Here is a 14,137-nt window from a genome sequence, read left to right as displayed (position 1 = left end):
GATGTACCGATGCTGTGCAGCTGTTGTTACACGTGGTCTGCCACTGTGAGGACGATCAGCTGTCCGTCTTGTCTCCCTGTAGCGCTGTCTTAGGCGTCTCACAGTACGGACATTGCAATTTATTGCCCTGGCCACATCTGCAGTCCTCATGCCTCCTTGCAGCATGCCAAAGGCACATTCACGCAGATGAGCAGGGACCCTGGGCATCTTTCTTTTGGTGTTTTTCAGAGTCAGTAGAAAGGCCTCTATAGTTTCCTAAGTTGTCATAACTGTGACCTTAATTGCCTACCGTCTGTAAGCTGTTAGTGTCTTAAAACGACCTTTCCACAGGTGCATGTTCATTAATTGTTTATGGTTCATTGAACAAGCATGGGAAACAGTGTTTAAACCCTTTACAATGAAGATCTGTGAAGTTATTTGGATTTTTACGAATTATCTTTAAAGACAGGGTTCTGAAAAAGGGACGTTTCTTTTTTGCTGAGTTTATATAAAACGAATATAAACATTCCTAAAAGATAGTTGACTATCTACTTGGCCTAGAATACGTTGGCAGAATACACAACACTTTGTGTATATGGGGCGACGTGTGGGGCGACGTGTGGGGCGACGTGTGGACATCACAGGAGGTTGGTGGCTCCTTTTTGGGGAGAACGGTCTCGTGGTAATGGCTGGAGCGGCATCAATGGAATGTTATAAAATACATCAAACACATGGTTTCCTCTGTGTTTGATGTCATTCCATTTGCTCCGATCCGGCCATTATTATGAGCCGTCCTCCCTTCAGCAGCCTCCAGTGCTGGACGTGCGATTGAGTGTGTTTTTGGTGTTCTCTTTCTCTCCTCTCTTTCTCTCTCTCTCTCTCTCTCTCTCTCTCTCTCTCTCTCTTTCCTTCTTTCTTTCTTTCTTTCTTTCTCTCTTGTTTTTCCTTTGCACTGAGCACTTTTCTAACCCTGGGGAGTACTCAGTGTAACCCTGGGGAGTACTCAGTGTAACCCTGGGGAGTACTCAGTGTAACCCTGGGGAGTACTCAGTGTAACCCTGGGGAGTACTCAGTGTATGCTTCACTGTCTCTACACTCCTTCTAACTGAGGTTAGGAGAAGGTTGAAGGCTTATTTTCCTCTGCTTGAACGGGCTGGATAACAGTCTATCTTATTGCTGCTTGTGCATCAGGCAGTTTCAAGGCTGAAAGTGGCCAAAAGTGAACATGCCCACCTCCAAATCACTGTGAGTCTGGAACTTCACGATGCCACCTAACAGTCACCTCTAACAGTCACCTCTAACAGTCACCTCTAACAGTCACCTCTAACAGTCCCCTCTAACAGTCCCCTCTAACAGTCCCCTCTAACAGTCCCCTCTAACAGTCACCTCTAACAGTCCCCTCTAACAGTCCCCTCTAACAGTCCCCTCTAACAGTCACCTCTAACAGTCACCTCTAACAGTCCCCTCTAACAGTCCCCTCTAACAGTCCCCTCTAACAGTCACCTCTAACAGTCCCCTCTAACAGTCCCCTCTAACAGTCCCCTCTAACAGTCCCCTCTAACAGTCACCTCTAACAGTCCCCTCTAACAGTCCCCTCTAACAGTCCCCTCTAACAGTCCCCTCTAACAGTCACCTCTAACAGTCCCCTCTAACAGTCCCCTCTAACAGTCCCCTCTAACAGTCCCCTCTAACAGTCCCCTCTAACAGTCCCCTCTAACAGTCCCCTCTAACAGTCCCCTCTAACAGTCCCCTCTAACAGTCACCTCTAACAGTCCCCTCTAACAGTCCCCTCTAACAGTCACCTCTAACAGTCCCCTCTAACAGTCCCCTCTAACAGTCCCCTCTAACAGTCCCCTCTAACAGTCCCCTCTAACAGTCCCCTCTAACTTGTTTTTTCTTCCTCTCTTTCGTTCCTCTTTCATTTCGTTAGTTTTTTCAACTCTGGGTTTTTCCAGGCTTGCCTGCTGCTCTCTGCTAGTTCTAGTTAATAGCCATGTCTGTCTCACTCTCCTGTCTGTCTCACTCTCCTGTCTGTCTCACTCTCCTGGCTGTCTCACTCTCCTGGCTGTCTCACTCTCCTGTCTGTCTCCTGTCTGTCTCACTCTCCTGACTGTCTCACTCTCCTGTCTGTCTCACTCTCCTGTCTGTCTCACTCTCCTGTCTGTCTCACTCTCCTGCCTGTCTCACTCTCCTGTCTGTCTCTATGAATGGATGTAATTCTAACTTGCAAGGTTTAGGCAGCTCACATCTCATACTGTCCTGTTGCTTGTCACCTGTAGAGGGCACCATCCACCCCCACCGCCCAGCGCATCTGCCTTAGTCATCTAATCATCTCTACCTGTAGAGGGCACCATCCACCCCCACCGCCCAGCGCATCTGCCTTAGTCACCTAATCATCTCTACCTGTAGAGGGCACCATCCACCCCCACCGCCCAGCGCATCTGCCTTAGTCATCTAATCATCTCTACCTGTAGAGGGCACCATCCACCCCCACCGCCCAGCGCATCTGCCTTAGTCATCTAATCATCTCTACCTGTAGAGGGCACCATCCACCGCCCAGCGCATCTGCCTTAGTCACCTAATCATCTCTACCTGTAGAGGGCACCATCCACCCCCACCGCCCAGCGCATCTGCCTTAGTCACCTAATCATCTCTACCTGTAGAGGGCACCATCCACCCCCAGCGCATCTGCCTTAGTCATCTAATCATCTCTACCTGTAGAGGGCACCATCCACCGCCCAGCGCATCTGCCTTAGTCACCTAATCATCTCTACCTGTAGAGGGCACCATCCACCCCCAGCGCATCTGCCTTAGTCATCTAATCATCTCTACCTGTAGAGGGCACCATCCACCGCCCAGCGCATCTGCCTTAGTCATCTAATCATCTCTACCTGTAGAGGGCCCCATCCACCCCCACCGCCCAGCGCATCTGCCTTAGTCATCTAATCATCTCTACCTGTAGAGGGCACCATCCACCCCCACCGCCCAGCGCATCTGCCTTAGTCACCTAATCATCTCTACCTGTAGAGGGCACCATCCACCCCCACCGCCCAGCGCATCTGCCTTAGTCACCTAATCATCTCTACCTGTAGAGGGCACCATCCACCCCCACCGCCCAGCGCATCTGCCTTAGTCACCTAATCATCTCTACCTGTAGAGGGCACCATCCACCCCCAGCGCATCTGCCTTAGTCATCTAATCATCTCTACCTGTAGAGGGCACCATCCACCCCCACCACCCAGCGCATCTGCCTTAGTCATCTAATCATCTCTACCTGTAGAGGGCACCATCCACCCCCACCGCCCAGCGCATCTGCCTTAGTCATCTAATCATCTCTACCTGTAGAGGGCACCATCCACCCCCACCACCCAGCGCATCTGCCTTAGTCACCTCTGTTGGTTGACTCTCACTTTCATAAGACTGCAGTGCCTCACAATGTCTCTCTCTCTTTCTGATACTCTGCTGTCCATGTGTCTTGTCTGTTTCTCCATGTAGCTGCCTCATATACTAGTGTGAATGTCAGAGAATGAACCCATTCAAGCATTCATATAGAATAGAATACTACTCTGTCCTGGGACCAGTTTACTGGGAGCAGAGTTCACGTGGCTGTGATGGGAAGAGGAGAGTACAGACACAACGAGAGACAGAGGTTCGCTGCGGATGACACTGTTTTGTCTGTGTGATTTTTGTCTCATCAGAGGACAGATTTGGGAAGGCTGGGAGGGATAGGGTCCAGGAGGCGACAGTGGCCCCGTCAGAAGCACCCAGTGCAGGAGGAACGGGAATGGACTGGTCAGAACTTGAACCCTTGTACAGACTTGACAAGCACGCCTATGATCTCAAACTCAACTTCAACGTCAGCCTGGAGGACTGGGACAACTTTGACTGGACCGTGGACAGGATGTTCACGATGCTAGGCAACTTCAACCACCAGCCGAACGGGCGCCGCAGCAACTTGATTCCTGGGGAGGGTAGAGGAGGAAGAGACCACGCCCTGGTGTCCTCAACGGACCAATCAGCCTCAGCCATCTACCTGACCACCCTGGCCACTCCAGCTCTCCTGCTGAGAGAGGCTGGGGCCGAGGTCCTGAGGGAGGCACTGGGGCTGAATGGAGGGGTGCACCGCGCTTCCTCCTCCTCCTCCTCCTCCTCTTCCTCCTCCTCTTCCTGTCCTCCAGTCCCAGCTGAGGAGGGCCGCTCAGACTGGGACCACTCCCCACCTCTCCTCAACCAGTTAGGGGAGGAGGGCCAGCCTAGACTGCATGACGAGGATGAGAAGGGCATTGATAGGGGTGATGAAGAGGATGAGGAAGAGTTGTTTAGGAGACGGTCGGCCCGGTGGAGGCTGAACCGTGCTCACTGTGAGTGCAGTGACTTTGTTCAGGAAGCTGAGAACGCGTTGCCTGTATGACTGCCTGTAAGACCCCTCTCTCACTCTGTCTCCCCTCCTCACCTGAGATTTTAGGGAGACTGAATCAGCACAATGCCACCTCTGGCCTGTCCCCCACCCAGACCCCCTTAACCTCTCACCCTCCTCCTCCTCAGGCTACAGCAGCACTTCCAGGCTGATATGTGGACGTGCCTGTCCCTTTAATCAAGACTGCAGTCCTCCAGTGCCCCAACCATATCCCAGGCCAGCAGACGGCCCCCTGCTGGCCCCTTCCTGTAATACACCAACAGACTTCACCAGGAGATTCTTTGTGAGCGAACACAGCAGCAGCAGACCATGATTCTTTATGAGCGAACACAGCAGCAGCCCATGATTCTTTATGAGCGAACACAACAGCAGCAGCACATGATTCTTTATGAGCGAACACAGCAGCAGCCCATGATTCTTTATGAGCGAACACAGCAGCAGCAGCCCATGATTCTTTATGAGCGAACACAGCAGCAGCAGCACATGATTCTTTATGAGCGAACACAGCAGCAGCAGCACATGATTCTTTATGAGCGAACACAACAGCAGCAGCACATGATTCTTTATGAGCGAACACAGCAGCAGCAGCCCATGATTCTTTATGAGCGAACACAGCAGCAGCAGCCCATGATTCTTTATGAGCGAACACAGCAGCAGCCCATGATTCTTTATGAGCGAACACAACAGCAGCAGCACATGATTCTTTATGAGCGAACACAGCAGCAGCAGACCATGATTCTTTATGAGCGAACACAGCAGCAGACCATGATTCTTTATGAGCGAACACAGCAGCAGCACATGATTCTTTATGAGCGAACACAGCAGCAGCTGCACATGATTCTTTATGAGCGAACACAGCAGCAGCACATGATTCTTTATGAGCGAACACAGCAGCAGCAGCCCATGATTCTTTTCCTAATGCAGGACGTTAGTTTGCTTTGTTTTTTTTGTTTTGGGGGCAGGGAGCTTTGGGAATTGGAGAGGAAAATAAACTTGATTGATTTTTGATATTCTTTGGATTCTTTGAAAAAAGATTTTGTATTGTATATGTGTATTTGACTTTTTGAGTTTTTACTAATGGCTGTATTAACTGTGCCGGTTCCATCCCCCTGTGCAGATTACGTGTATGTGGCACATTGATTAATGCTTTTTCTTTTTACCAATGTGTTACTAATTCATTTTTGAAAACACTTAATTCCACAAAATGCAGATGATCAATTATGAGGTTCAGTGATATACACACACACACACACACACACACACACACCTTACACACTTTGAGTTACAGTGTTGTGGAACCTGCCTTTGAGTTTGGCGTCAAACTGACACGAAGATGCCGTGGTTAGGGTTGGAGTGCAGGTAGGAACTGGGACTAAGTGTCATCTAAGTGCCATATCTTTTCAGTGTTGCAGCTTATTTTAGTTCTACTATGTTTCTGATGAAAAACAAGAGACTTGATATTTATGTGAATCAAAGCATTCCCTTTTGCTGTGTTCTTATTTTCATTTCAAACCACTACAACTTGGTAGCTGTGGCATTAACCGTTTTGAAACAGTCCAATCAGAAAACATGCAATTGAAGGCACTTATCTGATGTGAACCACTGAGACGTATAGAGATCACAACATTGCAGCTGTCCCATGATGGTGTCTGTGACAGTATGGGCAGCACCACTGAAGACATTTCCATTTTAAAATCAGTCACTTTTCTTCTTCATCAGATTATTTTAAGTGTGAAATAATATAGGTGTCTTATCGCCTCCTTGCGGTGCTGGAGTCCTGAACCAAATGTAGTGTCATTCATTTATTGTGGCCACTAGATGGCAGTCACATAGCTTGAAGCCATTTACAAACTAGGCAAACCAATTTAAAGAAGAAGACAATGCTCTGCTTATTGGCTGATCGCTCCCAACCCCGTAGGGATCCATACCCAGTTGACTACTTTAAGATGTCTGGAAGCCCTCAATGCCAACGTCCATGCAAAAATGTGTTATTTCTATGTAATGATCCTTATACATCTCTATGTGTGAACCTGACTGGTTGGTTCATCCCGGAAGTCTGTTTCATCAAGTCATCAGTCCACAGTTGAGTTCCCCTGCTAAGACGTTGTTGCATGTATCAACCAATGGTTGTGTGCCACATCATCGACTGCTGTCGGGCACCAGATTGCTAGGACATATGATATGGTTAGCTGATATGTAAAATAACTATCCAATGCCTGGGCAGAGGAACGTGCCCCATTACCTCTCTCTGACGTCATCAAAGGCTTCAGAGAGGAAAGGTGCGCTTGTTTTGCAAGCCCGATGTGTCCCAGAGATGGGCGGGACATAGGTTTCATGACCCACTCACCTTATACAGCAACCCTGGCAGTTTATTCTGCCTAATACCACTTACAGATACTCAGAACATGCTGGCTTGTAAAACAAGCCCACACAGTCATGATCGGCCATAACTTCATGGTCTAAAGACTGTAGCTACTCGTGTTTCTCTTATCATGTTTTTCTGTAGAAATAAAAATACATGGAAAAATACATGTATTTAACAAATACTCCATTCTTTATAACAATAGACTTCTTCGCTATACATGGTGCTATTGCGGTCTCAACATATGTATAAAATTGCTGTATGTATTTGAATGTAGGTTTTTGCGATTCATGTAAATGTTTAAATATATTTTATAATAAACAGAATTACCTATCAGACAGTGCTTCATCAAAAGGGTCAAATAGTGGGTGCTTATATTTGTCCTGTTTCACTGAATGTACAAGTGGGAAATCTGTACAAGTTTGGAAATGGGAATTTAGCATATTCCTACTCCCCCTGACAGTGGGATCATGGCCAGGGATCTGCCGTTATTGACCGTGACCCTGGAGGAATTAGGAGTGAGTGACTTGCTCAAGGGCAGATCAACAGATTTTTCACCTTGTTTGCACGGGGATTCTAAATATCAACCTTGTGGTTACTGGTCAAATGTTCTAACTGCTAGGCTACCTGCCGCCCTACAGTGCCCGATGTTTCACACCTTTAAGTAGTCTTCTGATGTGAACACCCTTGAGCAGAAGGAATCTTTCCACCCTCAATTTACCCCCCCCCCCAATAATTTTGTACTATATATTGTATAGTGAGGTATTGAGGTAAAACAAGTCCCTTCTCCCCCTGGAAAAAAATAAGCAACAGTACTTTTTATTAGCACTTTGAAATGGACTACTGTATGTGGAAAGAAAGAGGGTTTTATCATAACAATGCCTTGTGCAGTTCCATAGGTTTATCGTGCATATATTTTGGTTTCCAGTGAACAGTTGAGAGCTGTAACTAGTTTGTGAATAAAGTGTTGAATGCCAAGGTTTCCTCCTCTTCACTTAGTCTGGGTTGTGTTTATTTGACATGTTCAGACCTCCAGTCCTTGATTGGGAGACTCTGTTACCAATACCATACATGCCTATTTCTTTTTGGGACATACATGTACTCAGTACATTGTACTGTATAACATATTTTTCTGGGTTCTGACTAACCATACATTTGATCTTGTTCCATATTCAGCCAACAGGTGTGACTGGTTCTTTGAAAAGTAAATCTCTTGATAAATGTGTTGATTTATTGGTACACATGTAAGAATGATTTCCCAAACGGTTCATTTAATAAATAGACACTGACCCAAACTTTTGGACACAATTGGATCTGGGGTGACAGTCAACATGAAGTCTGGGATGTATATCTCTGTCTCGGCACTAGGTGGCTGTATTGGATCATGTTGACAACTAAGATCATCAGACCCCCCCAATGCAGAGGGAAATAGAGGGGTTTACTAATAAGCAAATTCCATGAGTTAGCTAGCTAACTTTGATAAACAACCAGAAATAACTATTGATTTTCTGATTCATTAAGAAAGCTTAACTTAGATATGTTTTTGGTTGTTGAGTCAATAAGACCATGCCCATTTCAAGCTTATCCTTCTAAAAATATATATATATATATTTCAGAATATTTCGGCAAGTTAGCTGGCTAACTAATTCCAACTGCTTTATAGTATACTGCTCAGTTAAATACAGTCCGTTAGGGATCAGATTACACATAAACCATGACCACGGTGGAGTTTGGTGGAGGGTGTGTGTGCGGTACTGATTCGCCCACAGACACGGCAGGGGTGAGGCAGTACTCTGCTCCAGTTACATGGAAACGCACATACATAGCTCAACTAGTGGGAAATCTACTACAATGCAACTCTTATTCCAACTTTTTGCTCATACAATGTGAGGAAGATGGCCGAGGCAAGGTATGCAAGTTACTATTTATTGTACAGTGTATTGTCAATGCATGTAACTTTGTGTTTCTCTCGGTGAACGAAACTTAGACCGATTTAATGTAACACGTTTTTGCTGTTGATTCTCGTGTAGCCGCTTCTCACTTCTGCGTATTGATCATTTACACTGTCTGCTGTGCTACAGTAAAATAATACAACAGACTTGAAGTAGACTGGAGATGAAGTTTACATTTCTCAAACTTTACAGAAAAACGGATTGTCTCGGTTTCCCTTTGCGTGCCTCAAATTTAAATGTTCTCTTTCTTTGCAATGCAAATGGTATTCTATGGAAATGAAAAAGAACAAACATTTGTCAAACGCAAATCGTTATTACAATATAAACACAGTCTAAGACAATAACATGTAGTTAATGATTTGAACAAACTAATTTCAAACTGATAAAAAGCTTGAAATGAAGGACACTAACAAGACATACAAACTAATGCATTGGGAGGTGAACTGTTATCCCGTTTCAATAATGATTTGACTGTTCTGTATTGTATTCATTACGGATGAAGTCCTTCTTTTGTAGAGAAAGTCATCCTAAAACACTGCATACCTGTCCAATACCTACACTACGTTCTATTACACTGCTCCTTATCGGTGTGTAAAACCCTGCCTCTGGGCAACTTCAACGTTCAAACACGAGATCAAGGGTTTTTACAATGGATTAATGGGTTAGTCTGGGGGGAAACATGCCTGGTCTTGACCGGCATGCATGTCGGTGAACAGATGCTGAACGCTACAGGAGAGGGCTGGTTAGTTACACAACGTCCAGCATGCAGTCAATCTGCCTCTCAGTCAGTCACCTCCCATCCTGACGTCCATGTGTCCAGCATGCTTTCCTCTGGTGCTGTCAGTCAATCTGCCTCTCAGTCAGTCACCTCCCATCCTGACGTCCATGTGTCCAGCATGCTTTCCTCTGGTGCTGTCAGTCAATCTGCTGCTCAGTCAGTCACCTCCCATCCTGACGTCCATGTGTCCAGCATGCTTTCCTCTGGTGCTGTCAGTCAATCTGCCGCTCAGTCAGTCACCTCCCATCCTGACGTCCATGTGTCCAGCATGCTTTCTCTCTGGTGCTGTGAGTCAATCTGCCGCTCAGTCAGTCACCTCCCATCCTGACGTCCATGTGTCCAGCATGCTTTCCTCTGGTGCTGTGAGTCAATCTGCCGCTCAGTCAGTCACCTCCCATCCTGACGTCCATGTGTCCAGCATGCTTTCCTCTGGTGCTGTCAGTCAATCTGCCGCTCAGTCAGTCACCTCCCATCCTGACGTCCATGTGTCCAGCATGCTTTCCTCTGGTGCTGTCAGTCAATCTGCCGCTCAGTCAGTCACCTCCCATCCTGACGTCCATGTGTCCAGCATGCTTTCCTCTGGTGCTGTCAGTCAATCTGCCGCTCAGTCAGTCACCTCCCATCCTGACGTCCATGTGTCCAGCATGCTTTCTCTCTGGTGCTGTCAGTCAATCTGCCGCTCAGTCAGTCACCTCCCATCCTGACGTCCATGTGTCCAGCATGCAGTCAATCTGCCTCTCAGTCAGTCACCTCCCATCCTGACGTCCATGTGTCCAGCATGCTTTCCTCTGGTGCTGTCAGTCAATCTGCCACTCAGTCAGTCACCTCCCATCCTTACGTCCATGTGTCCAGCATGCTTTCCTCTGGTGCTGTGTCAGTCAATCTGCCGCTCAGTCAGTCACCTCCCATCCTGACGTCCATGTGTCCAGCATGCTTTCCTCTGGTGCTGTCAGTCAATCTGCTGCTCAGTCAGTCACCTCCCATCCTGACGTCCATGTGTCCAGCATGCTTTCCTCTGGTGCTGTCAGTCAATCTGCCGCTCAGTCAGTCACCTCCCATCCTGACGTCCATGTGTCCAGCATGCTTTCCTCTGGTGCTGTGTCAGTCAATCTGCCGCTCAGTCAGTCACCTCCCATCCTGACGTCCATGTGTCCAGCATGCTTTCCTCTGGTGCTGTGAGTCAATCTGCCGCTCAGTCAGTCACCTCCCATCCTGACGTCCATGTGTCCAGCATGCTTTCCCTCTGGTGCTGTCAGTCAATCTGCCGCTCAGTCAGTCACCTCCCATCCTGACGTCCATGTGTCCAGCATGCTTTCCTCTGGTGCTGTCAGTCAATCTGCCGCTCAGTCAGTCACCTCCCATCCTGACGTCCATGTGTCCAGCATGCTTTCCTCTGGTGCTGTCAGTCAATCTGCCACTCAGTCAGTCACCTCCCATCCTGACGTCCATGTGTCCAGCAAGCTTTCCCTCTGGTGCTGTGTCAGTCAATCTGCCGCTCAGTCAGTCACCTCCCATCCTGACGTCCATGTGTCCAGCATGCTTTCGTCTGGTGCTGTCAGTCAATCTGCCGCTCAGTCAGTCACCTCCCATCCTGACGTCCATGTGTCCAGCATGCTTTCCTCTTGTGCTGTCAGTCAATCTGCCGCTCAGTCAGTCACCTCCCATCCTGACGTCCATGTGTCCAGCATGCTTTCCTCTGGTGCTGTCAGTCAATCTGCCGCTCAGTCAGTCACCTCCCATCCTGACGTCCATGTGTCCAGCATGCTTTCCCTCTGGTGCTGTGTCAGTCAATCTGCCGCTCAGTCAGTCACCTCCCATCCTGACGTCCATGTGTCCAGCATGCTTTCTCTCTGGTGCTGTCAGTCAATCTGCCGCTCAGTCAGTCACCTCCCATCCTGACGTCCATGTGTCCAGCATGCTTTCCCTCTGGTGCTGTCAGTCAATCTGCCGCTCAGTCAGTCACCTCCCATCCTGACGTCCATGTGTCCAGCATAATGGCAACCATCAGCGGCGTTGGCGTATTTTATTCATATTTTAGTTCAACTGACCAGAGTCGATTAGCTGTTTAGTGTTGGCCTCATGCTATATTCCATTTATATAAAGACATATAAAGATTGGGGTAGTTTAGATGAATTTGTTAGCCTGTAATCAGTTGATGTGTAGTGCACTGGATAGAGCAGTTTATTGCGCTTACTGAATAGAGATGTGTGACTACTGTATATATAATTATAGAGATGTGTTACTACTGTATATATAATCACACTTGAAGGGAGTCCAAGTTACACATTGTAAAGACAGTGAGCAAATGGAGGCCATGGAAGCGTTAACTATGTTTTATTGTGCTGTGGAAGCCAGAGTTGGATTGTATGATTGTGGTCCGATTTTAATGATCAGTTTCTTCTGTTGAATCTTGGCAGATGTTACTACAAATTGCTTGGTTCCTTTACCAAAGTAAAAACATAAATAAAAAAACACATGCATGTTCCATAGCACTATTACTATTATACTAACTATTACTATTATACTAACTATTACTATTATACTAACTATTACTATTATATTAACTATTACTATTATACTAACTATTACTATTATACTAACTATTACTATTATATTAACTGTTACTATTATACTAACTATTACTATTATACTAACTATTACTATTATACTAACTATTACTATTATACTAACTATTACTATTATACTAACTGTTACTATTATATTAACTGTTACTATTATACTAACTATTACTATTATACTAACTGTTACTATTATATTAACTATTACTATTATACTAACTATTACTATTATATTATACTAACTATTATATTATACTAACTATTACTATTATACTAACTATTACTATTATATTATACTAACTGTTACTATTATACTAACTATTACTATTATACTAACTATTACTATTATACTAACTATTACTATTACTATTATACTAACTATTACTATTATACTAACTATTACTATTATACTAACTATTACTATTATACTAACTATTATACTAACTATTACTATTATACTAACTATTACTATTACTATTATATTAACTATTACTATTATACTAACTATTACTATTATACTAACTATTACTTTTACTATTACTATTATACTAACTATTATTATTATACTAACTATTACTATTATACTAACTATTACTATTACTATTATACTAACTATTACTATTATACTAACTATTACTATTATACTAACTATTACTATTATACTAACTATTACTATTATATTAACTGTTACTATTATACTAACTATTACTATTATACTAACTATTACTATTATACTAACTATTACTATTATATTAACTATTACTATTATACTAACTATTACTATTATACTAACTATTACTATTATACTAACTATTACTATTATACTAACTGTTACTATTATATTAACTGTTACTATTATACTAACTATTACTATTATACTAACTGTTACTATTATATTAACTATTACTATTATACTAACTATTACTATTATATTATACTAACTATTATATTATACTAACTATTACTATTATACTAACTATTACTATTATATTATACTAACTGTTACTATTATACTAACTATTACTATTATACTAACTATTACTATTATACTAACTATTACTATTACTATTATACTAACTATTACTATTATACTAACTATTACTATTATACTAACTATTACTATTATACTAACTATTACTATTATATTAACTATTACTATTATACTAACTATTACTATTATACTAACTATTACTATTATACTAACTATTACTATTATACTAACTATTACTTTTACTATTACTATTATACTAACTATTACTATTATACTAACTATTACTATTATATTAACTATTACTATTATATTATACTAACTATTACTATTATACTAACTGTTGCTATTATACTAACTATTACTATTACTATTATACTAACAGTTACTATTATACTAACTATTACTATTATATTATACTAACTATTACTATTATATTATACTAACTATTACTATTATACTAACTATTACTATTATACTAACTATTACTATTATACTAACTATTACTATTATATTAACTATTACTATTATATTATACTAACTGTTACTATTATACTAACTATTACTATTATATTATACTAACTGTTACTATTATACTAACTATTACTATTATACTAACTATTACTATTATACTAACTATTACTATTATACTAACTATTACTATTATATTAACTATTAATTTTATATTATACTAACTATTACTATTATACTAACTATTACTATTATATTAACTATTACTATTATATTAACTATTACTATTATATTAACTATTACTGTTATATTATACTAACTGTTACTATTATACTAACTATTACTATTATATTAACTATTACTATTATATTATACTAACTATTACTATTATACTAACTATTACTATTATACTAACTATTACTATTATATTAACTATTACTATTATATTATACTAACTATTACTATTATACTAACTATTACTATTATATTAACTATTACTATTATATTAACTATTACTATTATATTAACTATTACTATTATATTATACTAACTATTACTATTATACTAACTGTTACTATTATACTAACTATTACTATTATACTAACTATTAC

General features: G+C 42.6%; 2 protein-coding genes across 8 annotated transcripts in view; both read left to right on the top strand.

Annotated features, from left to right (window-relative positions):
• LOC115168595 (extracellular sulfatase Sulf-2) overlaps positions 1-7,736 on the top strand; it is a 127,196-nt gene extending 119,460 nt beyond the window's left edge. For 3 of the 6 annotated variants that reach the window (XM_029724010.1, XM_029724006.1, XM_029724007.1), the window contains exon 20: positions 2,259-2,342. In XM_029724010.1, the coding sequence (XP_029579870.1) occupies positions 2,259-2,307 (49 nt within the window). In that variant the 3' untranslated portion in view covers positions 2,308-2,342. Of the gene's footprint in view, positions 1-2,258; positions 2,343-3,677; positions 3,731-4,524 lie in introns of those variants that run through there. The other 3 variants (XM_029724011.1, XM_029724009.1, XM_029724008.1) reach the window with 2 other exon arrangements.
• A 758-nt stretch (positions 7,737-8,494) lies between these two features.
• The window catches only part of LOC115168594 (rho GTPase-activating protein 39), a 135,139-nt gene continuing 129,496 nt past the window's right edge, over positions 8,495-14,137 (top strand). Inside the window, exon 1 of one of the 2 annotated variants that reach the window (XM_029724001.1) lies at positions 8,495-8,667. In XM_029724001.1, the coding sequence (XP_029579861.1) occupies positions 8,654-8,667 (14 nt within the window). In that variant the 5' untranslated portion in view covers positions 8,495-8,653. The remainder of the gene's footprint in view (positions 8,668-14,137) is intronic. The other variant, XM_029724000.1, reaches the window with a different exon arrangement.

This window comes from Salmo trutta, chromosome 30 (assembly GCF_901001165.1).
Source record: "Salmo trutta chromosome 30, fSalTru1.1, whole genome shotgun sequence".
Classification (NCBI taxonomy): Eukaryota; Metazoa; Chordata; class Actinopteri; order Salmoniformes; family Salmonidae; genus Salmo; species Salmo trutta.
The sequence above is the reverse complement of the archived record's forward strand: the minus strand, read 5'-3'. Positions and strand labels throughout refer to the sequence as shown.